Source organism: Lepisma saccharinum, chromosome 13 (genome assembly GCF_977018435.1).
Source record: "Lepisma saccharinum chromosome 13, izLepSacc3.1, whole genome shotgun sequence".
NCBI lineage: Eukaryota > Metazoa > Arthropoda > Insecta > Zygentoma > Lepismatidae > Lepisma > Lepisma saccharinum.
In genome coordinates, this window is record NC_139241.1 from 54059924 (window position 1) to 54086979 (window position 27056).

The 27056-nt window shown below is 38.6% G+C and overlaps 1 protein-coding gene across 2 annotated transcripts in view; it reads right to left on the reverse strand.

Moving 5' to 3' along the window:
- Lrp4 (LDL receptor related protein 4) overlaps nt 1-27056 on the reverse strand; it is a 411647-nt gene that overhangs the window by 116886 nt on the left and 267705 nt on the right. For both annotated transcript variants that reach the window (XM_083134187.1, XM_083134186.1), the window contains exon 3: nt 23069-23198. In XM_083134187.1, the coding sequence (XP_082990313.1) occupies nt 23069-23198 (130 nt within the window). The remainder of the gene's footprint in view (nt 1-23068; nt 23199-27056) is intronic.

Consider the following 27056-nt stretch of genomic DNA (forward strand, 5'->3'; position numbering starts at 1 on the left):
TCTCTCAAATATATCCAAACCCTTGTTAAGTATGAATCTAAACCTTTATTTTTAATGCCAGAATCACAGCTGATATCACAGAGTTCTTTTCTTTAATTTTACTCATAGGTCCTTAAGACAAAATAAATAAATTTTCGAGCCAGACTTCTCGACCCACCAAACGCCCCCTCGGGACCCAGCACTGGGTCGCGCCCCATAGGTTGAGAAACCATGTTCTAGAAGCTTTATCATTTTCTCTATTTTGTTCCCTACTTCCTATTTTTAATTTTAATGTATTCTTTGACATTTTCAATGACATTTTAGAATAGTCTTTTAAAATATTTATACAACTTATTTTTCTTTCGAAAACGTTCGTATTAGCATATTATGGTGTTGATTGATTTGGTCTTTTAAGTCCACTTTATGCACAGTAAGGCTAATTGGGACTGGACCTATAGTTTAAAGTTGGATCCGAACCAATATGAGCCTCCACCGGGTATCGAACCCGGGACCCATATTATGGTCTTGCCAGAGACAATTACATGTATGCTCCAATTATTTCTATGGAAGTAGAGAGATCATTTTCTATGAAAAAGAATTCTTTCTGACAGACGGCTAGCTTTAAAAAAAATAATAAAAAAAATCCGTCGATTTTAACTTTTTGAATGAAATTATAGATATAAGTAACTTGCATTTTAATTGTGCCTAATTTTTTTTTTTTTTGCTATTGGTGCCTATTTTACATATTATAAATGTCGCTTTGCCTCCCTATTTTAATCGAAATAAACGCTTGAAACTTCCGGCCTCTAATTTTAACCATATGAAATATTGCGTATTAACTTTCGAATATTCACTCTGGCCCCCGCCCCTGGTTCACTTCTAGAAATGTTCTTTGCTAGCTACTGCTGTTGCAGTTCGTGGACGGGAAACGACGCTTGCGGGTAATTCTATACGGGGCTCTATATCTCCTGTTAAACTGTTCCTCTTCTTATGCACGCCTCGCTTGCTTGCATCAAATTTCAAGCCAATGGCTTCCAAGCGAGCAAAACGCAAACATGCGTCACATGTTTATTCTAGCATAGAAAATGCGATGCGGATGAACGGATAGTGCCAGTATACGCCACAAGATGGCAGCTGTAACTGATATCAAGTTTAATGCATGTTTGGTCCCTCTCGTTCGTCTCTTTCCCCTACATTCTCTTTCCATCTGTCTCCTTCTGGCTCTTACTTATTCTCTCTCTTTCCATCTCTCTCCTTCTGGCTCTCACTTATTCTCTATTTATTTTTTGTTTCTATCTCCCTTCTCCTCTTATCTAAGTTATTTTTATTTCTCTCTGGCTTACTATGTCTATCTCTACCTTTCTTTTCCTCTCATCCCTAATTGCTCTTTTATCTCCCTCTTCCTCTTCCAATTCTTTCTCTTTGGCATACTCCATTCTCTCTTTCCTAATCCATATATCTCAATCTTTTATCTCTCTCTCTTAATCTCTACTTTTCTTTCTCGCCCCTCTTTCCCTGTCTTGCTCTTACTTTCTCTTCATCTCTTTCTTCGTCTCATATCTCTCATTCCTCCTCCTCCTTTTCCCATCTACGTCTCTGTCTCTCTCTCTCTCTCTCTCTCTCTCTCTCTGGCTTACTCCTTCTCTCCCATCTGTCTCTCATTCCCAATCCACATCTTCCCGCTTCCTTTCCTCTATCATGCTCTTTATCCTTCTCCATATTTCTATTCCTCCATCTGTGTGTGTCTCTCTCTCTTTCATTCTCTATCCTCATCTTTCTCTCTCTGTCTCCTTAAACTATCTCTACCTTATTATCTCCCCATATCTATTCCTTCTTAATTCGCTCTCTCCATCCCAATAGAGGATCCAGAGGTTACAGTTGGGAGGGACGAATTTCATTCTGGTACCTACACTTGCACTGTTTTGTACAAACAAGCTGACTTCCATATTCTAGAGATTACAGCAGAGGCGCAACCACGAATTTTTGTCTGGGGGGACGAGGCAAGTACCAGGATAAACGTGTCAATATTAATAATAACAGCATTATTATTATTATTATTATTGGCATTTTTTCCTGGTATTCTTTCAACACGTTCTATTTGACATTAGCTAATAATGGAAAACAAGCGCACAAACTGTATTTTTGTACGACAAAAATGACGAATACAATTATTTTTGTACATATGACATGTGTAACTCTCATGTTGAACACATGTTTTACACACATGCAAACCGGAGCGACGTAAAATAACAAAATACATATTCAACATGTTAACACTAAATTGTGTACGTAATCAATGCATTTTAATACATATATATCTGTATATATTATTTAAATACATTACATAATCAATTCATCCACGTCATAACAAATCAACAACAAAAATGATATAAATTGTCTCTCACATGTGTGTGCTCTTTTTCCCGAAAACAATTGTTCATGCATTTAAAACAAAACTGTTTAGCAGCAACAGTCTGAAGTACATATTTGGTCTTACTTCTCTTTCTAGTAATTTACAATGAATTGCAGAAAGGAATTCGCGAGCAAGAAAACTTTAAGAAACGTATATTTATTTGTATAAAATTTGAAATCGAGGGAGGGCAATTGCCCCTCTGTGCCCCCTGCAGGTGCTCTTGGCAGTCTGGAAGAAAATGTAAGAAATACATGAAAACTAATTCCACCTTGAGTATAATTTTGTCCTGTTACTCTTAGATTCTGATAGCCTTGCTTTTCTTTACTTCAGTGCTTGCCCCCCTAGAATTGATTTCCAAAAATAGGGGTCTAGGACTGGAATAAATTGTTATTAATGAATGTATGTTACCATATCATAAATCCTCTCATTGTCACGGTAAACTGAACGATCAGATTTAAGGAATGAGTAAACAAAGAACAATAAAATGTATTCTGTCTAGGGGTCTCGGGTTGATCCCCTTCGGAGACATATTTCACGGTGTTTCGGATCGAAATTCAAACTGTAAGTCCAGTTCCGATTTGCCTATCATGACCATAAACTTTAAGGTTTAAAAAATATTCTCGAGCCTGTTAAATTTGCTGATAAAAGAATATTTCATTCATTGATTGACTGATTTAGTCTATTTTACCTCGCTTTTCTGCTCTATTTCATTAATCGCGAAGATGAGGATGGGTGATGATATGATGAAACTGATGAAGGAACACTCACCCATGCCGGGATTCGAACCCGGGACCCAGAGTGTCGTAGTACACTGTGATATTCACTCCGTATTCAAAAGCCTGGGAGTTGGGAGGGGCTATATAGCACCTATCGCCTCTCCGTGATCTCTACCTGCCTCTCTTGCCCCATCTTCATCTAACGTGTCTATCTCATTGTACATCTAAAGTCCGCCCGGTCAAAGAATGGACTTGAGGAAACCCAGACTTTCCGCCTCCAGTTCAAGGAGGCAAAGGCGATGTTGCTACCGGATGCTACACGCCTGACTTTTGTCCAGTCGAACACGACACCTCTTCCTGTCAACATGCCTCCTTCGCTCGCATTTGAGGGAGAGGCATGGGATCGGAGACCCCCTCGCTTGCTGCGCTGCGGCAACCATTAGACTTTGCCATGCTTGGCCTTGTTGAGAGTGCCACCTGTTTGGAAAACGGCTCGAAACGAAAAATCTGGCAACGCTTCACCACGGCAACTGGACAAAGCCGATTGGTTCAGCGGTTCATGTGACCCTCTTTGGCTTTCGACAAAAAAGATAAAAATAGAATTTCTAAGTCCATTCTTTAGCCGGAACAACTGTATTCCTCTCTCTCTAGCTCTTTCTTTCTCTGCTTATACCCCTCTCTCGTTCTCTGTCTCTTCCGTGAGTATTCATTTAGCGATTAATCCGTTCCGTGGCTGTTTCTTTCGCGATTCATCCGATTCGATCTTTCTGTCTTCCATGGCTATTCTTTTCGTGATTAATCCGTTTCGCTGGTTGTCCCTTTCGTGATTAATCCGTTTCGCTGGTTGTCTCTTTCGTGATTAATCCGTTTCGCTGGTTGTCTCTTTCGTGATTAATCCGTTTCGCTGGTTCTCTCTTTCGCGATTAATCCTTTTCTCTGGTTCTCTCTTTCGCGATTAATCCTTTTCTCTGGTTCTCTCTTTCGCGATTAATCCTTTTCTCTGGTTCTCTCTTTCGCGATTAATCCTTTTCTCTGGTTCTCTCTTTCGCGATTAAACCTTTTCTCTGGTTCTCTCTTTCGCGATTAATCCTTTTCTCTGGTTCTCTCTTTCGCGATTAATCCTTTTCTCTGGTTCTCTCTTTCGCGATTAATCCTTTCGCTGGTTCTCTCTTTCGCGATTAATCCTTTTCTCTGGTTCTCTCTTTCGCGATTAATCCTTTTCTCTGGTTCTCTCTTTCGCGATTAATCCTTTTCTCTGGTTCTCTCTTTCGCGATTAATCCTTTTCTCTGGTTCTCTCTTTCGCGATTAATCCTTTTCTCTGGTTCTCTCTTTCGCGATTAATCCTTTTCTCTGGTTCTCTCTTTCGCGATTAATCCTTTTCTCTGGTTCTCTCTTTCGCGATTAATCCTTTTCTCTGGTTCTCTCTTTCGCGATTAATCCTTTTCTCTGGTTCTCTCTTTCGCGATTAATCCTTTTCTCTGGTTCTCTCTTTCGCGATTAATCCTTATCGCTTTTAATCCGTTCCGTGGTTCCCTTTCGCGATTATTCTTTTACAATCAATCAGGTTCTCGCTTGATCGACCATCAAGTGTGTTCATTTTTTGTGAAAAACCCAACTACTTTTTTATTTTCAAAAAACAGCGACTGCACGCTTTGAAATCAGGAATGGTCCATCTCCATGGATGCTGAAAGATGATCTGGGGGTACATTCTCTCCAAAAACAGGGAAGACGAAACAAAAGCCCCTCAATGAAATCCCACACACACGCCGCTATCTTTCATTCAAGGACGGAGGTGTGAATGGGCGGGTTACAAGGGCGTGGCCAGCAGACTGGGATGAATGGCGGAGGTGGAGGGGGGAAACTTGGGGGGGGGGCCGCTGCCTGCTCGCTCGATCAATAACGGGAGAGGATTTTGCAGGCGGTTGGGAACCAGCTATCAGCTGTTACAACAGACATCCTACAATAAACAATATTTGGAAATTTATCTGCAGGTTGCAGAGTTGGGCCAAAGAATCGATCCATGGTGATAGGTAACTGGTATCGTTCCTAGGCAACCTGTTCATGTACAGATGGATATTTTCCTTGCGTCTATGGTATCAGGCACACCTGTCTGCGGCAGTGATAAATTATGAACGGATTGTTGTGACATGTTAACAATGGGCCGAAATGAACCAATTGTTAATTCCAGATGACAACCATAGTGCCACTGAGTCAGAGCCAATATACTCTAATTTATTTTCCTCGTTCATGATAATTTTAATATTCACTTTCAATTCAGGTTTTTAGTTAATTAATATATTAAGGGTAAGCATAATCACAGTCTGAGCGAATTGCACAGGAATGTCAAGTATAAAAAAAATAGTTTACAACATTTCTGTAGCTTGCTGCACTATTGAAACAATTATAGACAAAGCTATGATCGTTTTCATACCAAAAGTCATGTAAAAAAATCCTACGTTCTGGGACCACCGCAAGTTCAAGGAACCATCAAATTTAAATGCCACTTTGGGAATGATGAAAATTTCCCAGGTGAGAATTCTGTTGTAGCCATCGGTACCGGATTCGCGAGCGAACCACAGCGCTACCAGGAGCGGATTGATAGGGAAACGTCCACGGACGTTCCGGGGCCGGCCACATTTTTGACGAAATGGGCCTCCCTAAAGTGCGACATCGAACCTTCCGCCACGCGGAATGGCAGTCGCTCCTGATACCAAACCGCCAGCCCGACGCGGATAACCGCGACGGAGCCAGGGCGCAGGTTCCTCCGCATCTTTACATTTTGCGGGTGACCGACTCTGACTTGAGGTCGATGGGTTTCATCTGATTCATCCTCGAGTTAGAACTCGACATTTATCATGGAATACGTGGGTCGTTCAATGTTTCGATATGCTGTGAAAATTTTTATTTTTAAGATACATTAGAAAACTATACATACATGTGTAGGAGGATCCTTCCTCACTTCTCCACATAATCCCCATAGAGATTCAGGCATTTGTCCCACTGTTGCACCAATTTGTCCATACCCTTTGCAAGAAAATCAGGGCTCTGGCTATTGAGCACTATTCTCACATTCCGCTTCACTTCTTCATCTGTTTCGAAACGGTAACCTTGCAATTCGGACTTTAACACCGGAAAAAGATGGAAATCACTCTGCGCTAAATCGGGGCTGTATGGAGGGTGGGGCAGCCGTTCCCACCCCAATTCTTCAATTTTGTGTTGTGTTTGCACTGCTGAGTGGGGACGAGTGTTATCTTCAAGAAGAACGACACCAGCTGACAGGAGACCTGGTCGCTTATGTCGAATTGCGTTTTTCAGTTTATCCAATGTTTGACAATAACGGTCAGCATTAATTGTTCTTCCTCGCTCCAAAAAGTCCATAAGCAGAACGCCCTTAGCATCCATGCTCCTGAACTCCTTATGACGCGAGCCCGCGTTTTCCGAACAAGCATATACTTTTCGCCCTTGAGCGCATGCGCCATCACGTCTGATAACGAATCGATTGTTGTTCCTTGTAGACGAAGGATGGCGCTTGTCAACCATGTGCTTCTTTTTAATGGTATTGCTTTATACAATATTTTATAGCACAGGGAAACTTATATATTGAACGTCCCTAGTATATATAAAAAAAAATTCTTTCCCCATTATGTTAAAAAAAACCTTTATACCTTATGCATTCTCAAAATAATTGTTGCAATGACCTACTAAAAAAAACTAAACAAGTTAGCAAATTTTTTGGGGTGGGGTTAATTAAAACTGGTTAATCAATTTTCATCTTATTTCCGTAAAAATGAATGAAAGCCCTAAGCATCTCCATCCACGTATCATTACGTATTGAACCTATCCTTTCAATTTTCATTTACTTCCTGGTGAAATAAATGAAAATCCCAGCACCTCTACCACGTATCATTCGGAGATAAATGAAAATTCCAATGCTAACAATAAACTGCAACTATTTTCATTTCCGAAAAAGAATTGAAAAGGCCCGCATCACCACCACGTAGCATTCTAGTGAATGATGGGATCGAAACCTACCACTCCCACAATAAATCGATGGGTGATGTAGCTTATTCATCATTCATCCTCATAAATGATGAGAGCACTCGTCATTAAGATGACAAGTCTAAATGCTTGGCTGCGAAAGGTAAATCTGAAATAAAATCTCTAAGCAACTTAGAAAAGACAATGGGCACTCATTCGGTTTTATGAACCTTCAAACCTGAATCATGCATGTTGGTTGGATAAATACCTGTAGAATACGATTTATCTAAACTCTCTTTGGACTTCGTTGCTTGTTGACCAGCGACACTCTGACCTCTCCTCTCAAGTCCTCTCTCTCTCTCTCGTCCAAATCATTGTCAGTCCTCTCCCAGCCTGTCTACCCTCTAGAAACCCATGCCATGGAGCTCTTCCTCCATGCCGAATCGTGAGTTTTCTACCTGTTTATTGCAAACAGCTGACCACCTATCTTCCTGATGAAACTCCTGTTTCCTCAACACATCAGGACGTTTTGCTTAACGCTTAACTGTGCAATACTGAAATACCACAGAGGGTAGACGACTGGTGCAAACAAGTGAATGCCCTGGTCAATATGAAGCTTCCAGAGAAGGTTTAAATAAAATACAATCTTATGGATTAATACGCAACAATGAATCTTACTTTTAGAATGGTAACCAGGAGATTATGGCAGAGTTCGAAAAGTAATTGTGTTACAATGACAGCCACTCATTTTAAAAAGTAACTCGGTTATGGTTACTGAATCTTGTAAAGTGACAAGTTATCTTCGACTGAACATTTTCTTGCAAAGAAAATACACAATCAGTGATCATTAAATGAAATAAAATAAATGTGTGAAGACTCACATGTGTTTAATTTATGTCTCTGGTGCATAATAAGTCTTCATAGGTCAACAATAGCGGCGATTGGGTGCCAAATCAAGAAGGGGGGACGGTCAAGCTACCGTATTTTCAGAACGTGAAATTGGGACGTTTTTACTACTTTATTCCATGTCACAATGCATGACCGCGTGCGCGTACACATAAATTATACATATGTTATTAATTAATCAAAATAAACAAATGTTATTACTAGACCACGGATTTTAGGTTTTTAACCTATTTTTTCCTTTACAGGTATGTAAGAAATAATAAGTTATGTCAGCATTTCGTTAAAAGAACGCAACAACTGATGAACTTTTATAGTGGCTAAAAAAACTATTTTGCTTGTTAGAACCTATTTTAGGTTTATGGGCCTAAATCAAGCCCTTTTTAAAGGTTTTTATATATTTTTAAAGGATTTACAAGATTTTTGTGTCACACAGAGGCATTTGCTTTGTTTGATCATGAAAAAAAATCAATGACGAACGTGTTTGAAACGTACTCTCTGTCGATTTCTCTTCCTCCAAGTCCATGGTGATTTTTCAAAGCTCTAAACAAAGTGGTCTGATCTGTGTGGTCTTGCTCACTTTCGCGTCACTTTGTTGCTTTGTGGCATTCACACCTTGCAAACTAACATTTCAGCATTGAAGTTTTCACCATTGACTATGTTTTTGTTGAAATATTATTTTCATCACAAGATGATCCTCGCAGACAAAATTGCGGAGTTTGACTGTGGGTAACATGAAAAAAAAGATTGTTGCCTAACTATACGACGAAGAGTGTATTTTAATAGCAAATTTCCAATGGTAAGTTCTGCCATCGCCGTAGGGTTAGGCAACACACGTAGCGTTATGCAAGATAGTGCGTATTTCAGGATATAGGCATTTTTCAGGAATTTTGAACTATTTGAAGTTTTTCTGAACCTACTTCAAGGTTTTTCGAGACTAACAAGATTTTTAGGACCTATTTTAGGGTTTTTCGAACCTATTTTAGGAATTTTAGAGCCTATTTTAGTAACCTAAAAGCACACTTTTTAGAACCTAAAAATCGGAGGTTAGTTATTAGGCACAATATGTAACGGAACAAAAACACAAGCATATTTCTGTAAATGAAGAAAACAGATTTGTACCCCGAAATTAGAATATGGAAATGTAAATGAAAAATTTAGAGAGCAATATTTTTACAAAACTGTTCGTGTAGTTTAATTCATAAGAGATAAATACAATGAAGGAAAGAATGGCAACTGTGATATTCACACAGTACAGCACACATTTGAGGATTAACTTACGGCGTTGGTTGTTGAGTTCAACTTGCGCCGTCATTCTCCATGCGACAACCACCCACACAGTCGGCCACAGCTACCAACAAAACAGTTGCATACGCTCAACCTCTCTCTACTGACTAACATGCTGGAAATCGCAATCAACAATGTTTTGTGGAAAATGTGCGTTTGTATGTTTATTATGACTAAGTAAACACTAGAAAATTAAGGAAAAAATGGCTTAACAAGAAATCGGGACATTTTGACGTCCCGAATGAGGTCAGAAAAAAGTCGGAACACGGACTGAAAAATAAGGTGGGCAAGGACAGTCAAAATGTGGCGGGGTAACTACCCACCACGCCCTCCCCCTAATCGCATGACACTGTAGCTATATCAATATTATTACAACAAAAATTAAGATGGTACAAAACAATAAGTGCAATTAAAAATTATAAGTGTGGCACGAATGGGAGAGGAAAGAGGAGTTTACAGGATTCTTGTTGGTAAACCTGATGGTAAGAGACCTGTAGGAAGGCCAAGACGAAGATGGAGGGACAACGTTGAGATAGACCTAAGGGAAATCGGTAGGGATGGAAAAGAGTATATAGAACTTGCTCAAGATAGGGAAAGATCGAAGGCCTGTGTTGCTGCAGCCATGAACCTTCGGGTTTAAGAAGGCTAGGGAGTTAGTTAGTTAAAAATTATAAGTACATGGATGTTCCAAATTTAGCATGCAATAAAGCCTAGCTTCCAATGTTTTAGGCGATTGGGTGAAAATTATTTCCCTTTATCATCCAGAGAAGCAGTGGCGGCAATTGGGTTCCAAAAGTGGGGGGGGGGGGGGCAAGAGTCAGTGATGTGCGTCTACGCGTAAACAATGATAGCCTACATTCTACACGTAGACTATTTTATACACGTAGATGATAATCTATGTAAACAACATTGTGAAAGGTGATAACTTAGCGAAGGGCGCTGTGGAATTAAAAGAAAATTATACTGCGTATCAGTTGCTGATGTGTGAAGGGAACTTTTCGTACTCTTTCTTCCAAATTCGAACAATTTCTCATCTAGGAAGAAACCTAATAGAAAAATTGTAGTGTTTTTTTTTTTTGGGGGGGGGGAAGACCACTCTTGACTCACGACTGCCATCTGTTGTCTTTTTCGCATACTATTTATCTTCTTCCATAGTTGATGATACAAGAAAAGAGAAATTTTGTTGTAAGTAGGATTCTTTTCATTTCGTTACGAACCAATATAGTTGAAAATGTCACTTTCCTTTCATGAAACCCTTGAAAATTAATTTTTATGTACTTTAGATTGTCTACGTAGTCTATGTAAACTACAACCCAATGTAATCTACGCGTAGATAACGTGTAGACAACGCATGTAGACGTAAACGTATAGTCTACGGCACATCACTGGGGACAGTTTACATTTCCTTGGTACATATAGCACAGGGGGGGGGGGGCAAAAGTGGCAAAAAGTGGGGGGCAACTGGCTAATCGCCTACACTGCAGAGAAGACAAATACAGTAAACCTTCTGCTAACGGACACCTCTAAATTACGGACATTTTTAAATTCCTCGGCAGAAATACATGGGGTTTAATAGCAATATTACTTCTTAATAACGGACGCGGACACTGAAAACTACCTCCCAACGTAAATAAAACTTCTTAATAACGGACGGCCTGAAAGAAAACCGTCGCAATTCCTGGAATTCGACACAACAATGGCCAGTATTTCGAACTAGCGCGCATTGTTTCATGTTACACCGAACGTATTTCTTTTTAAAAGTGCAGACAGTATTCTTTGTGGTTATCTTGAGAAGTGTGTTATTTTGAATGCAGTAATTTAACAAAGGATTACACTACGTGTACTGTATGTTCATTTTTGAAATTTGCAATGTTATGTAGGGACACTTTAGTAAATTTAAATTCACCGTATGTAGTACAATATTTTGTTCCTTGAATGTAGGGGGGAAAAAAAAACATTATGTTCGTAAAGTACGTACTGTAATATGCTTATCCTATTGTGTAACATCCTAAACTTGTTTCTGAATAGCGGACACTTCTTAATAACAGATATTTATACAGGGTGAGGCAGTCAAACGGGAAGGTTTAAAAAAATCACAAAAATAGAGGGAGCAAATATTATTAATTTTTTTGAACGTGAATGTACTGTATATGAGTGGAAATTGCTAGTGTACCTGAAAAATGTTCATTTTTTTTATATGGTGTCAGTAAGATGGCGTCCTTGGTTTTACACACATTATCGGAGTCTCAGAGTAAATCCGCCCATGACGCTTCGTAGCATCTCCAAAGGAATGTTGTGGATCTCTTGCCGAATTCGCTCCTTCAAATCATCCCTGGTTCTTGAAGGGTTGCCCTGGAATGCTTTGAATTTGAGGTAACTCCAATGGAAAAAGTCAGGAATCTTTAAGTCGGGTGAACGGGCAGGCCATTGAATAGCGCCGAATCTGCTGATGAGACGACCATGAAATGCGAGTGTAAGCACATTCATAGACACTCTGGCAGTATAGTTGCACCATCCTGCTGGAAGACTGTTTCTTCATCTGGGTCATAGTCATCGAGGGCAGGCAGGAAAAACGTTACCAACATGTCAGCATAATGCTCCATCGCTACCAAAGCTTCCAGCTGTCTAGACGCCTAAGGTTACACCCCCCACTCTCATAACCCCCTACCAGGCCCGCCAGCCAGCCATTCCTGAAATCTTCCCATTTGACTGCTTCTCGCAAAGTCATGGGCCTATTTACTCTGAAACTCCGACAATGTGTGCAAAACCCGCTATTTTACTGACACCATATTAAAAAAATGACATTTTTCAGGTACACTAGTAATTCCCACTCATGTACAGTACATTCATGTTCAAAAGATAAATAATATTTGGTCTATTTTTTGTATTTTTTTTTTTAAATCTTCCCGTTGGACTGCCTCACCCTGTATTTCCCTCAGGCCTGTTCGTTATTGAGAAGTTTTACTGTAGTTGGAAACAGGGCTGCAAAATGTAGCTAATCTCCCGTTGTACACTCGCAGGCAATAAAAATGGGACACCTACATTCTGAAATACTCGCTTCCTGCAAAGTGTCATGTGTATTGCCTAACTAAACGGCAAATTTTCAATAGCAATGTCTACCAGCGCCGTTGAGTTAGGCAACACACAACGCCTTGCAGGGTAGCTAGGTGTCCTATTATTATTGCCGCTGACTGTATAAATTTTCCAGTTAGCAATTCAAGTGTCGTAAAGTAACTGTTGATAGCGTGCAAGAAAGTAAGTACACAACTAGTCCAAGTCCAACTTAAAAATCCAGCAGGAAATATGGACTCGTGTGATTCAGGCATTACATGTCATCGGGTGTACCGAAAGACATAACCTAACGTAACAACACCCTCCCCGAAACGAACCGCTAAATAAAATTTACTTCTGCAAACATCGTCCTTGAGGTTGCAATATCGTTGACGGTGGAACAAATTCTTTGGTTGTCCTGTTTCAAGGCGACTGGAGACTCCAAGAATAAATATCGCAAGGTCCAAATACACGGAAAATTACCCCACAATTTATGGTTTCGGTCTGGCGCCGTTATAGCCACTGTAAATCTACTCAGGGGTGGTGCGCGCGCAGGGTCCACACCTAGAAACGTCACGAGTGAGTTAGGGTCCAATTTGACAGAAGGCGGTGGTGACGCGGTTTTCTCCGTCGTAAAAGTATTTACTTCTCGTGCTGGGGGCCCAAGGAAGAAGCTATTTGTCCCGTAGCAGCGGATATGCACGCAGCTTGCTTTGTAGCTAGCATAGGCGTCGCCAGAAATTTTTGTAGGGGTGGTGGGGCAATAAAAAAAATGAATACCAGAAATAACATTATTATTTCGATAACCTGTTGTTACAATTATTATCACGATTAGATTTTCATTTAGCGCCGCTTATCTACCACTTGTGATTCGAACCCGGGATCCATGGTGTCGTAGCGTGCTCTGCTAACCACTCAGGCACAGAGGTCGGCAATTATTATCATGGCTATGATTATTACTACAGAAAATTAACTACTCTATACTAATAAAAATAACCACGTTCATTCCAATTTTATTATTATTTCCTTGGTAAGAGAAGAATTGCAATAAAGCTATGATGCTGAAAATTTCATCTGCAACGAAACGTGGGTTTCTTGCCTTAGGATTTACCACGACGATCCTTTCACCTTATCATCCAGAGAAGACACAGATAGTTGGAAATAGAATTGCCAAATGGAGCTCTTTCCCCACGTTACAAATATTCAAGTTACTTGTACAGTCTTGGACAATGCTGGGTTGTAACGACCCTATTGAAGAAGCACTGAAGCAAGCCCTCGGTGTCTGACCACCAAGCGCCTTGTGAGTAGACAACCCAAACAGCATTGCAATTCTGCGGCTTGTATACCAGTCACGGGTATTCATCACTGTAAATTGAGTAGTGATGCCTAAGAGAAATACGAGATGAAGATTGTTGGAAGTAATGTCTCGTGTTCTCGACATGGAATAATTCTCGGTCCAAGTTACGTTCCATTATTTAATGTTGTTTGGTAACGAACCTGACGGACTGGGTTTATATTTTCACCCCTTGCAATACACTAAGTTCTATATTTTACAGTTATATTAATGTTTTGAACGAAAATAATACCTAGAACAACATCCAACACACGTTCACACCACTCTTGTCACACACATGCACGTGAAAACGCACACACAAAGATAAGTTTTAACTTCCAAGTGAATGTCCAAATGACAGTAAACGGAGAAGCATGATGTGCGAAGCATGTGATATTTCACAGAATGAATGCGTCTATTTTTGACACACGTGGTTTCTATTAATAGAGAATGAGACAATTATCAGAAATTAAGATGCATTTACTTTTTCATGTGCTGAGGAAGGAAACAGACTGACTGGAAAAAAGAAAATGTAGTGCTATTGATAGTGTGTTGGTTAGCGTGCAGAGCTTTCATCAGCGAGGCCTGGGTTCGATCCCCACCATGGGCAATTTTTTTATTATTTTCTTGCAGTGAACAAGTTTATTATTTTGTTTTCTAGGCATTTTAACGAAAGGATACACATCAAATTTAATATTTTAATCTGTCCTTTCATTCTTCTAATACGTTCTCTATCACAAGGGATATAGAGATTCTCTATCTTGGCCAAGGATATTTTCTCAATAGTTCCGTAGCTACGATTCTCCAGTCCCTTCCACCCATTTATTTATTTACTTTCTTCATAATTGATATCATATATTGAAATACTAAAAATGAAGAATTTCGCTTAGATCAACTTATAAATGATCATATGCTGATGTAAGATGCACGATCAGATGCCTGAATGTTGCATTCAAAACTGCAGAGAACTAACTAACTAACTCACTCTCTAGCCTTCTTAAACCAGAAGGTTCAAGGCTGCAGCAACACAGGCCTTCCACCTGTCCCTATCCTGAGCAAGATCTATATACTCTTTTCCATCCATACGGATTTCCTTTAGGTCCAGCTCAACGGAGTCCCTCCATCTTCGTCTTGGCCTTCCTACAGCTTACCATCAGGTGTCCCAACAAGAATCCTGTAAACTCCTCTTTCCTCTCCCATTCGCGCCACAAGGCCTGCCCACCTAAGTCTTCTTGATTTAATTATTCTAATAATATCTGGACATGAATACAAATTATGTAACCTTCTCCACACACCTGTCTCCTCATCCCTTTTAGGTCCAATTATTTTCCTAAGGATCTTATTTTCAAATACTCTCAATTTATGTTCCTCTTTCAATGTAAGGGACCAAGTTCCACATCCACATAATACTACAGGCAAAATTACTGTTTTGTATATTTTAACTTTTAGTTTCTTAGATATTAAACGAGAAGACAAAAGTTTATGAAGAGAAAAGTAACGTGCATTTCCTGAATTAAGCCTACTTTTTATTTCCTCTTTAATATCATTTTCACTTGTTAATATTACTCCTAAGTATTTGAATTTGGAAACTAGTTCAAACGAGTTGTTATCAATAATTAGATTTTGATTATTACCTAACACTTGGTTTCCGCCTGTAAGCATATATTTAGTTTTCTCTTTGTTAACTTCCAAACCTATCTCTTTAGCAGTTTTGAAAAATATTTTAGCATTATTCTTAATTCTATTTATATCATCCCCTAATAAGTTTAAATCATCTGCATATGATAACAACTGATTCACACCATTTAATTTAGTCCTTCGTTAGTTTCTTTTACCTTCCTAACAGCATATTTTAAGGCAAAATTAAAGAGCAATGGAGATAATGCATCTCTTTGTTTTAATCCATCATGAATTGTAAATTTGTCAGACACATTATACCCACACGAATTTTAATTTCTGTTTCACTGGTGCATACTTTTATCATATTAACAAGCTTCTTAGGTATTCCAAACTCGACTAATATATTATTTATAATTTATCTCTTTTGACCGAATCATATGCTTTTTTGAAATCAATTAATAGCTGATGGACATTTTGATTATATTCCCAATTTTTCTCAAGTGTCTATCCGATGTAAAAAATTGATCTGTAGTTGATCTGTCACGTTTAATGTAATTACATAAACTGCACTTACTACACAAAACTGCAGAGAACAATGCATTATTTTTTAACAGTTTACAATGCATGACTTATCAATAGTGAAATTTATTTTCGTACTATAATAGGAATTTAGTTATTAATATAAATAAACAAGAGAGAAGAACTAATGATGAACTAAAATTGTAAACTAAAAAAAAATATCTAAGTTTCTCAGGAAAAAGCACAAAAGTCACAAACTGCGAATATCTGTTGATTTCATCTAAGAAGGAGATGCTACGGTTTGGGACGGGACTTTCTATAGTGGTACGGTACTCTGCAGTTATTTTTTTATTATTATTGAATTAAGGGAATACACCTACTTGTCAGTATCCCCAGTTCTTCATATTTTTCTCAGTTGTCATACATGTCAATTTTCTCTATGTTCTGTTTATTCTCATTGGGACACACACAAACATCCATGCCCGAAAAGAGTATTGATAATAACGCACGTTAGCCAGCAATTTCCGAGGAAACGTTTGATACCCGGTTTATACGCGAGTGGTTGGGATCCCACTTTAAACTGTAGGTCCAGTCCGGTATAAGCTTTCTTACTGTGCATAAAGTGGACTTAAAGGAAGAAAAAATCCGAGGAAAAGCGCTTGAAGGTTTCGATAATTTCCAAGTGCCTTGATGAGGAGATGCTATTGTATGATTTTAAAGTGACCAGGTAGCCCCATAGTAGCGAATAAGTATCACGTCCCGAAGGTTATGGGTTCGATTCCCGTTCTACTGCCCAATTTTATTTTAATAACTCGAGCAACAAATGTTTGCATTTTATTTAATAATTTATTGAAATAAAGGTGAAATATATTTTTACTTTATTTTTGGGTGGAAATCTCTATTTTTACCGTTTTCAATTTTATTTATGGAAATATTTTTTTAAGATAGTTTTCCACTTTTCTCATCATTTTACAAACATTTACATATTAAATTGTCTACGTGTTTTATTCAAAAAATGTTATACCTGGTGAAAAGTATACATTTCTTTCGAGAAAATGAACCAGGAATAAATATAATTCTATTCGCAAGTAATTATCGTAAAAGTTTGGAAAACAAAATTCAATTCGAAATTCAACAATTCGCACAGCAAATAAAATAAGAATGTATGCAATAAATAAAATGAAATAATTAGTTGCTTGAGTTGAGAAAAAAAGTGGAGGCAATCAAACGGGATCGAACCAAGTACCTTCTGCGTGTCAAACTAACACGCTACCACCACACCACCGGGCTTTCTGACAGACGGACAATATATTCGTCTCGTGAGTAACGCTTGCTAAGTTTCTAAACATTGAAGGGCTTTTTTCTCGGGAGTGACTGGCTAATGTAATTGTTGTTGTGTGTCACGGAGATATGTTTACTGCAACATTTGAGCACACAATCGAAATATACAGAAAAAATGTTTTTTTCTGCACATCATTACTTTTCTCAGAGTTCAAAAAATATCCAGAATCCAAACTCACTGCTAGTTACCCAATTATGCAAAATGTGCCTGGACTACACGCATGCGCTTCATCAGGGATGCGAAGGAACCTCGCAAAGTTACAGAAGGTTCTCTGGGGTGCTGTCGGTTGGCCGTGGAGTCAAGTGGTGTCTGCTTATCAGTAGAACATGACCTTGTGCAGCACACTGAAGCGAGCGAAGGTGTTGCATGTGATTTGTAAGCTGGAACAGACTTTACACGCGTTACAATCGACAGAGGTTTGTCTTCTGCTTATTCTTTAGGGACAGGCAAACCACACTAGGCATACAGAGTATAATGTAATATGGGAGGCAATTATTTCTCAGTCTCCTCAAACTGACAATTTTATTACCCTTTTTGGAGTAAGTTGGCCATAGAAACTGATCTTATTATTGAAGTCGTATCTCGTGTGACGGCTTGGTTCAGTATGCTGATCAGGTTTTCTGACAAAAGCAGGACAGGTTACCCAACAACAATCTGCTTCCTTCCTCATCCTGTATAAAGCATACGGGCACATAGCACAAATATGTAAGATAAATATTTGTTAATTTGGTAACTTGTTTGCAATTGAATTTCTATCATTAACAGCTGCAAAGAAACAAAAGCTTTCCTTGTTAAAGATTACAATAAATAATTTTTATTTGATTAGGAAACTAAGAATGACTTCAATATTCTTATGCAGTACACAAGAGATTATAAACACTCTCTAAAACATACTACTGCTCGTTGCAACACATTATTTCCACAATCAAGACACAAAATTAAGGGCATGCTCAAGTAAAATTACGTATATTTCTGTAATTCTCAAGTGCGTTACGGGCTCAACGTCAAGTTCGGATTTGTCGGTTATCCAAATATTATTAATTTTGAAAATACTCTTTCAGTTGGTGTAATGTGCCTGAAATTGAATGACATATTAAATCATGAACGTATTTTATTTCTTTAATTAAAACTTTTAGTTTACAAATTAGTTCATCAAATCAACCTGTGTTCTTCTCCCTTGTTTATTTATAGTAATATCTAAAATCCCTTTTCGCTGTTCATAAGTCAGTCATTGTTCTCTGCAGTTTTCAATGCAACATTCAGGCTTTCTGATCGTGAATCTCACGCTTCACATCAGTGGTATTTATAAGTTGGTTTATGAGAAATTCTCCATTTTTAATCTTTCAATATATGATATCAATATCACATTGCCAAAACAGTTATTAATAGTTTCAATGTCATTTGCTGGGAAAGAAAATCGTATTACTTTGGATCCAAACATGCAAATGCAAGTATCAAAGTATTTACTTTAGACAGCACTCACGATTTTGAAACGTGGAAAGGTAACGTTACGGGGAGCGTTAAAGTTGGTGTGTTGACAGAATGTAGCTACTGCCATATTAGCACTGACAACTAGGAAGGGATCTCAATTATAACGTGGCTGCATGCTTTCCGCTAATAAATAAATATGTTTTTTTCAACGTATACACAAATACATCGTCGCTTCGGAACAAGAAATGTTCATTTTTCTGCTTGCAGATTACTAACATACGAAGTGGCATGTAATTCAAAAGGTTTTAAAAAAAAACCTGAGTTTTATAAATAAGGTTGGCTGAAATTAGATAAAGAAAAGTTACCTTCTCGTGGGCTCGAACTCAGGTTGCCCGCACGCTAGTCCGACACGCTAGCCAACACTCCAAACGAAACGATTTTGCAAGTAGTCCACCAAAACGAAAGTTTATTTTCAGATTGCTAATTCCCAAGGTATAACATGCGTAGCCAGGTGTGGCATGCGTTTTCTGTACTTTTGCTATTTGAGTAGCTTTGGTCTCTCCCTAAGTTAATCACTGGAATAGTGAGGAATGTTTTTTAGACGAAGATGAAAAATAGACACACAGTTATAATCCACCCTCGCAATAAATCCAGAACTCAAACCTGGAACCTTCGATGCGAGGTGTGTTTCTTGTTCTAACTATATCTGTGTGTTTTCGCTACATTCATAGTATTTCGTGAGTAGATATGAAGAAAGTAAATAAATAAATGGGTGGAAGAGACTGGAGAATCGTAGCTACGGAACTATTGAGAAAATATCCTTGGACAAGATAGAGAATCTCTATATCCCTTGTGATAGAGAACGTATTAGAAGAATGAAAGGACAGATTAAAATATTAAATTTGATGTGTATCCTTTCGTTAAAATGCCTAGAAAACAAAATAATAAACTTGTTCACTGCAAGAAAATAATAAAAAAATTTGCCCATGGTGGGGATCGAACCCAGGCCTCGTTGATGAAAGCTCTGCACGCTAACCAACACACTATCAATAGCACTACATTTTCTTTTTTCCAGTCAGTCTGTTTCCTTCCTCAGCACATGAAAAAGTAAATGCATCTTAATTTCTGATAATTGTCTCATTCTCTATTAATAGAAACCACGTGTGTCAAAAATAGACGCATTCATTCTGTGAAATATCACATGCTTCGCACATCATGCTTCTCCGTTTATTGTCATTTGGACATTCACTTGGAAGTTAAAACTTATCTTTGTGTGTGCGTTTTCACGTGCATGTGTGTGACAAGAGTGGTGTGAACGTGTGTTGGATGTTGTTCTAGGTATTATTTTCGTTCAAAACATTAATATAACTGTAAAATATAGAACTTAGTGTATTGCAAGGGGTGAAAATATAAACCCAGTCCGTCAGGTTCGTTACCAAACAACATTAAATAATGGAACGTAACTTGGACCGAGAATTATTCCATGTCGAGAACACGAGACATTACTTCCAACAATCTTCATCTCGTATTTCTCTTAGGCATCACTACTCAATTTACAGTGATGTATACCCGTGACTGGTATACAAGCCGCAGAATTGCAATGCTGTTTGGGTTGTCTACTCACAAGGCGCTTGGTGGTCAGACACCGAGGGCTTGCTTCAGTGCTTCTTCAATAGGGTCGTTACAACCCAGCATTGTCCAAGACTGTACCTGTTAACTGTTAAAGTCACAGCTACTTACTTTTAAAAGTAGCTATAGTTACAGTTAGAATTAATTTAAAAAGTAACTCTCATTCTCTTTATTTCTTTGTCTCCTTTTCTTTTTCTTATCGCTTTTAATCAGATTCATGGTTATTACTTTCGCAATTAATTTGTTTCTTTGTTCCTTCCTCTCTTTCGAGGCTCTTCTATTTTCTCTTTCTCCTTTTCTTTATTCCTCTTCCTTTTATCTCTCCTTACCTTTCTATCTCTATCTCTCCACTTTCTGTCTCTACACATTTCGTCTTTCACTTCTCGCTCTTTCTCCCCTTTCATTCTCTTTCTCTATCCCTTTCATTCTCTTTCCTTTTATTTTTCTCTCTCCCATTATTTCTCTCTCTCTTTCTTTCTTCCACTTTCTCTCCCCTTTTCTCTTTCTTTCTCTCTCTCCCCCTTTCTATCTCTGTCTCTCCTTTTACATTATTTCTTTCCACTTTTCTTCATTCTCCCTTCTTTCTCTTTCTCTCTCTCTCTCTCTCTTTTCACTTTTCGTCGCGTCGATTTACTTGTAACTAGTTACTATCAAACACTGCCTCGATAACCTGAACGTGAGACACAGTAAAAACCATGCACCTGGCAACACTGCTCTCCAAATGGTTTTACGTAACCAGCGCAGCCACCGGGAATGATCCGGGGCGTCCAAAGGTGGTAATCCGATGCGATTTTTCAAAAAGAGGATCCAACAATGACATTCACGCTGGTAGGGATGAAATTTCACAGCTAGCTGAACGTAACATTCAAGAAGGAGGATTTCCTGTAGCCCCATTGTTGGGCGGGATGAAGGGAATAGCTTCGCGGCTGTCCCCCTCCCCCCCCTTTGTGTTACGGGGAAGACTGCAAACTGAGGGTGGACGCAAATGGCACGTCGATTACGTCACTGCGTGGGGATGGAGAGGAAATTGTCGTCAATGTGCATAATAATACTGCCGATCACCCCTTTGTGATGCGATTTCTTGCGACCCATTCAGGGTTAATACCACAAGCCGGTGCCCCAGTACCTGTACAATACCGAAGAGGAAGGTGTTAATGGCAGATTCCACAATGCATCCACAAGGTACAGGGTGCCCCGTAAACACCTCGGTGCTAAACGTTGGGAGCAGAATTGATGGCAGAACGCGTTGAGCGAAAGGTCATAGCAACAATGTTTCTCTGTGTTTGTAATCTCCACTGATTATAATAGTTAAGCAAGGAAATAACCCAAATACAACAAACAGAAGCAATTTTTGCATTCGGCAAAAACAAGAAATCTAAGTCAGTCGGTCAACGGAATTGCAATGAATTCCTTATCAAGAATAAATTAAAACTCATAAGAGGAGGGAGTGAAGTGACAAAGGAAGGAAAGGAGAGAGAGTGGGAAAGGAAGAGATAGAGAAAGATTTGATTTTGATTTGATTTAGTTTATTTTACTTCGCGTTTTGTCCCTCTTGGCTAATTTGCGAAGATGGGGATGAGTGATGAAATGATGAAATTGATGAATGGACATTCACAAACAACCAAGCTCGACCGGGATTCGAACCCGGGACCCTTGGCGTTGCAGAGATAGAGAAAGAAAGAGACAGAATAACAATGAGAAGAAAGGGAGGGTAAAAGAGACAGAGAAAAAGAAAGCGAGAAAGAGTGGAAAAGGGGGAGAAAGAAAGAAATGAAGAAAGCGAGAGATAAGAGAGAGAAAGAGTGAAGATCGAAAGAAAGATATAGAAAGGGAGAAAGAGAAAAAGAGAGACAAGAAGTGAAGAGAAATATAGAAAGGGAGAGAGAAAGTGAAAAAGAGAAAGGGAGAAATGCAGAAAGTGGGTAGAAAGGGAGAGAGAAAGTGAAAAAGAGAAAGGGAGAAAGGCAGAAAGTGGGTAGAAAGGGAGAAAGTGAAAAGAGAAAGGGAGAAAAGCAAAAAGTGGAGAGGAAGATAGAAAGGGAGAGAGAAAGTGAAAAAGAGAAAGGGAGAAAAACAAAAAGTGGAGAGAAAGATAGAAAGGTAGAGAGAAAGTGAGTTTGGTTTGAGTTGGTGTTTTAAGTCCACTTTATGCACAGTAAGGCTAATCGGGACTGGACCTACAGTTTAAAGTGGGATCCGAACCACTTGTGCCTCCACCGGGTATCGAACCCGGGACCCTTTGATTACAAGGCAATGACGCTACCACTGCGCCATGGGGGAGGCCCTAGAGAGAAAGTGAAAAAGAGAAAGGGAGAAAGACAAAAAGTGGAGAGAAAGATAGAAAGGGAGAGAAAAAAGTGAAAAGAGAAAGGAAGAATGACAAAAAGTGGAGAGAAAGAAAGGGAGAAGGAAAGTGAAAAAGAGAAAGGGAGAAAGACACAAAGTGGAGAGAAAGATAGAAAGGGAGAGAGAAATAAAAACAGAAGGAGAAAGGAAGAGAAAGAGATAGAAAGGGCGAGAAAGAGAAAATGAAAGAGAAAGTCAGGGAGAAAGACACGAAGAGAAAGATGAAAAGGGTGATAGAAGGAAAGAGTAAAAAAGAAAGGAAAGAGAGAGAGAGAAAAAAAAACACTGACATTGATAGAAGCTGAGCCTACAAAATCAGTGACATATCCACAAATTTTGAAAGTCCAATATTGTACTTAACATAAATGCCCCCAAGACACAGAACTACATAACATCATCCTATCGGATATGTAAGCAACGGTCCAAGGGGCATTGTAGATGAAAATTAGAAGATTATAAAAGAAATCTCTAACGGATCAGTCGATGAACGAAAACTTAAATTCAGCTTAGAGTGACTCACCTTTTCTTTGTGCAGTTGGCCTCGTCGGATGCATCTTTGCAGTCGTCATCTCCGTCGCATCTCCAGCTCAGCTGAACGCAGTGGCCATCTCCGCATTGGAACTCCGTCTCGGTGCAATTCTGCCTCAATCCTGCAACGAAGCCAAGAGCACTTAGATACACAGCGTTGGAGGAAAAGCCAAAACACTAAGCGACTAACCAATTCCTTTTAGGGATGCTAATTAGTGTGCCAACTGTCAAAGCTATACGGAAGCAGCGTTGCTAACCTCCCGATAAGAAAAATGTTGTTTAATCTGTGAATTTTTGATAAATGCTTATAAATTGTGCTGGGATTTATAATTATAACAATAATAAATTATTACTATTATTAATAAACGGTAATTTGTTATATAATTATTTTTCGGATGAAAGTAATTTTAAGTTATGCAACTCCTATATCCGAGATGTGTTCAAAATTGAATTACAGAAAGTTTGAAATCATGTTGATGATGTGATCACTATGAATTCTTTTAACATTCTTAAAATATATCCAAAATTACTGAAATCATATTCTAGACTAAAAATCGTTTTCACACATTCCAATAAAAAATTGTTTGTTTATTGAATGAAATCATAAAGTGAAAATATTATTTTATATTAAACAATGTAACTTCACTACAGCTTCAATGAAAAGTATAGAAAAGAGAGATAATTTTGATATAAAACGTTACTGTATATGAATAAAAATTGCCTATTTGACAGATAAAACACCCAGTTTTGTAAATGAATATAATGTCGTACCAGTGTTGGCATATTGTTTATAACAACTTGTTTTAAACGTTATAACGTTTAAAACACATGGCTTTGTTTTTTCACAAATGTTTAAAACAAAGTGTTTTAAACAATTTTTTTTCAGTTGTTTAAAACACATTTTGATACTTTATGTTTGATAGTTAGTGGTTGTTTGCGTGTTTGTAACTATGCCTGTCAATGCGTGTCATTCTGTTTATTGTGCATAGAATCTGTTCAGTGGCTGACAATGTATATTGAATTAACAAAGAAACATATCGTGATGAATACCTGTGGGTCACGCTTAAAAGTCCATGTTTTTTTAAAGGTGTTTAAAACAATTTTAAAATTGAATACTACATGAATGAAACAGTTTTGTTCCTCACTTAGCACACTGCAAAATGTGGACATTGTTGTTAATGTCAATATTTAGTTACATTCAAATTCACTATAAAATCTTAAAATGTCGTATTAAAAAAAAACAAAAAAAACAAGAGTAGCTACCATGTGGACTCAGTTGGACCTGGCAACTGTGGATTAATTGAAGCTTCTCGACCAGTCTACATGCGAGGTTTAAGACTAACATAAATGTGTTTTTAAGAAGTTACTCAAGCGGGCACTTTATAATAGGAACACAGTCCATCCTTGGATGATAAACATTCCTTATTAATCATTATTTTTAGAAAATAAGTCTAGTTTAAAACATGTTTTTTTCTTGTTTAAAACAAAAAAACTCTTTGTTTTGTTTCTTTTTTAAAAAAAATTGCCAACCCTGCCAGTGGCACATCGAAAATGAAAATAAACAGTATTTAGAAACTTTTATTAGCCTCAAATATTTTTTTTGTTTTAACCAATATAAATTGTTTATTATTTGAAGTAATGTTTATATTGTTATTACATAGAACACCTGTAATTCAGACTAAGGAATACAATTATCTTGATTCTTTCAGACTTAAAAATTTTGGCTATCGGCCCCACATAGACATATTGTATGCCCCAGTCTAAAACGCCCGGCCATGAAATTATGCGGGTGGCAGAAGTTCGCGCTGTTGCCACGTCGGAGCTTAACCCCGTGTGTTCGGAAGTTTAATAGGATGAAAGATCTCGTTGTAGAGTTGGTCTACGTAATCCATGTGATACAAACTAACAATATTTGCTCGAAAGCTCAGGGATGATAACTGTATGATCCAGAACAAAACTTTCTCACACTGCTTGCGTTAGCCATTCCTTTATGAATGCAGCACCAGCAAAAGCCTGCGGGAGTTTGGACCACTGCAATTGAAACCAACGTGAATCGCAAGAAGTCGCTGCGATGTCTTCCCCTGGTCCTTTGGGAGGATTAGGGGAATGCGAAAGAGCAATGAGATGGACGCAGTTCTCCAGGGAAATTACGAGAATTGGGGAATGCACGGGAGCAACAACCAGTGCCATCTCGTAGCGAGACTGGACAACTAACGCCTCCCGAATGGCCAAGGTTTCAGATGCTACGTAATCTAATACCACGGCTTGAATCAAACACAAGGATTTCGTGACCTCGTGTCGAATATCACTCAGCAGGGTGTCGAAACGTGGGGACATGTACTACAACATTTCGGTAATGTGTTACATGTACGAGTAACCAGTGGCGGCTATTAGGGGGTCAGTTGCCCCCGCACTATGACCTCTTAATGCTAAGCCTTGTCTACCAAGAGAAAGTAAACTGTCATTACTAGAGAAAGGATTTTAAGGTGCACAATTATGGTCGGGAAAGGGAAAAAAAGGTTTAAAATGCCATTACGCAGGTCTAAACCAGTTATATTAACATTCTTTATTCAATACTGTAGCAAACAACATAATTAGTAATGATATACATAAAGTAACCAGTATTTAGGAAACAACCTATACTGGATTACGCTCATAATTTCTATGTTTACGAATGTGCTGACGATTTGAGCTCTGGAGATCCTTATAGATGGAGAAACTACATTATCTTGGGAACTATTGAGGCTGCAATGATTATATCATACCATTTTATAGCTGTGATTCTGCTCTACAAAATGAGACTATAGGATTTTATGTAGCTGTTCAAAAAGAGTGAAAATAATTTATTTTGTTGTCCAATTTTTAAACAAGACATGAAGGAAATAGGTGCTGAAGCATCAAAGAGGGAGCAAAGCGGGGATAAATGTGTAAATCTCACGAAAAGGTGCAACAAAGTGTGTTCATTTTTCTTTATTTAATGTCCTAAAGTACAGGGTGGCCCGTAAGTCCCTACCCATTCATATATCTTATGTATCTAGTGTATAGAGTTTTATGTGTGCTGTTGCGCATAATATTATGCGATGCCATGTTCATGGGCCAGTACACCATAGCTCAATATGTTACAACAATGGTTTATACCGAAACTCGATGAACTTGAAATCAGAGATGAGGTTTGGTTTCAACAAGATGGGGGCTCCGGCTCATTATGCTCATGTGTGCGTGAATATCTCAATGACACTTTTCCTAACAAATGGATAGGTCGTGGTTCTGAAATATTCCCGGCGCCTATGAAATGGCTCTCTTTGGGGATGCATAAAGGACATTGTGTAAAAACAATGTTATAATTCCAATGACGAGTTGAGGCCAACTGCTACAGCGGCATTTAGAACAATAAACCTCTGCTATGTTGGAAAAAATGTCTCACAGAACTTGGCGTCACATAATATTATGCAGCGAGAATGAAGGACAGCACACAGATACACTGGACACATAAAATATGTGAATGGGAAGGTGTTGTTGCAGTGCACCTTAAAAACCGTTCACTAGTCATTGCCCTCCAGTTATGGCACGCAATAGCCGCTTCTGCGAGGAACTATTGACATTTATATGTTCTACAACCAGTAAGTCGCAAATAATCCTAGTTGTAGACACTTGGAACCAAGGGCGCCCGCAGAGGGGGGCCAGAGGTGGCATTTGCCCTTTGAGGTATCAGGAAGAACTTCATATGATACGAATAGTAAAATTGTAGCGTGAAAACATGGATGACGGGTGCCATGAAAGACACCAGAATAAGCGGTCTCTGTGCATCGTGAACAAGTACAAAAGGACAAAGAAATGCTCATCAACAAAGTGATACGATTTGACTATTGTTATTTAGCGTCGCTTTTCTTCAATTTTTGGTTAATCGCGACGATGAGAATCAGTGATGATATAAAATTAAGGAAGGGACATTCACAAAGAACATCCATACCCGGGATGAG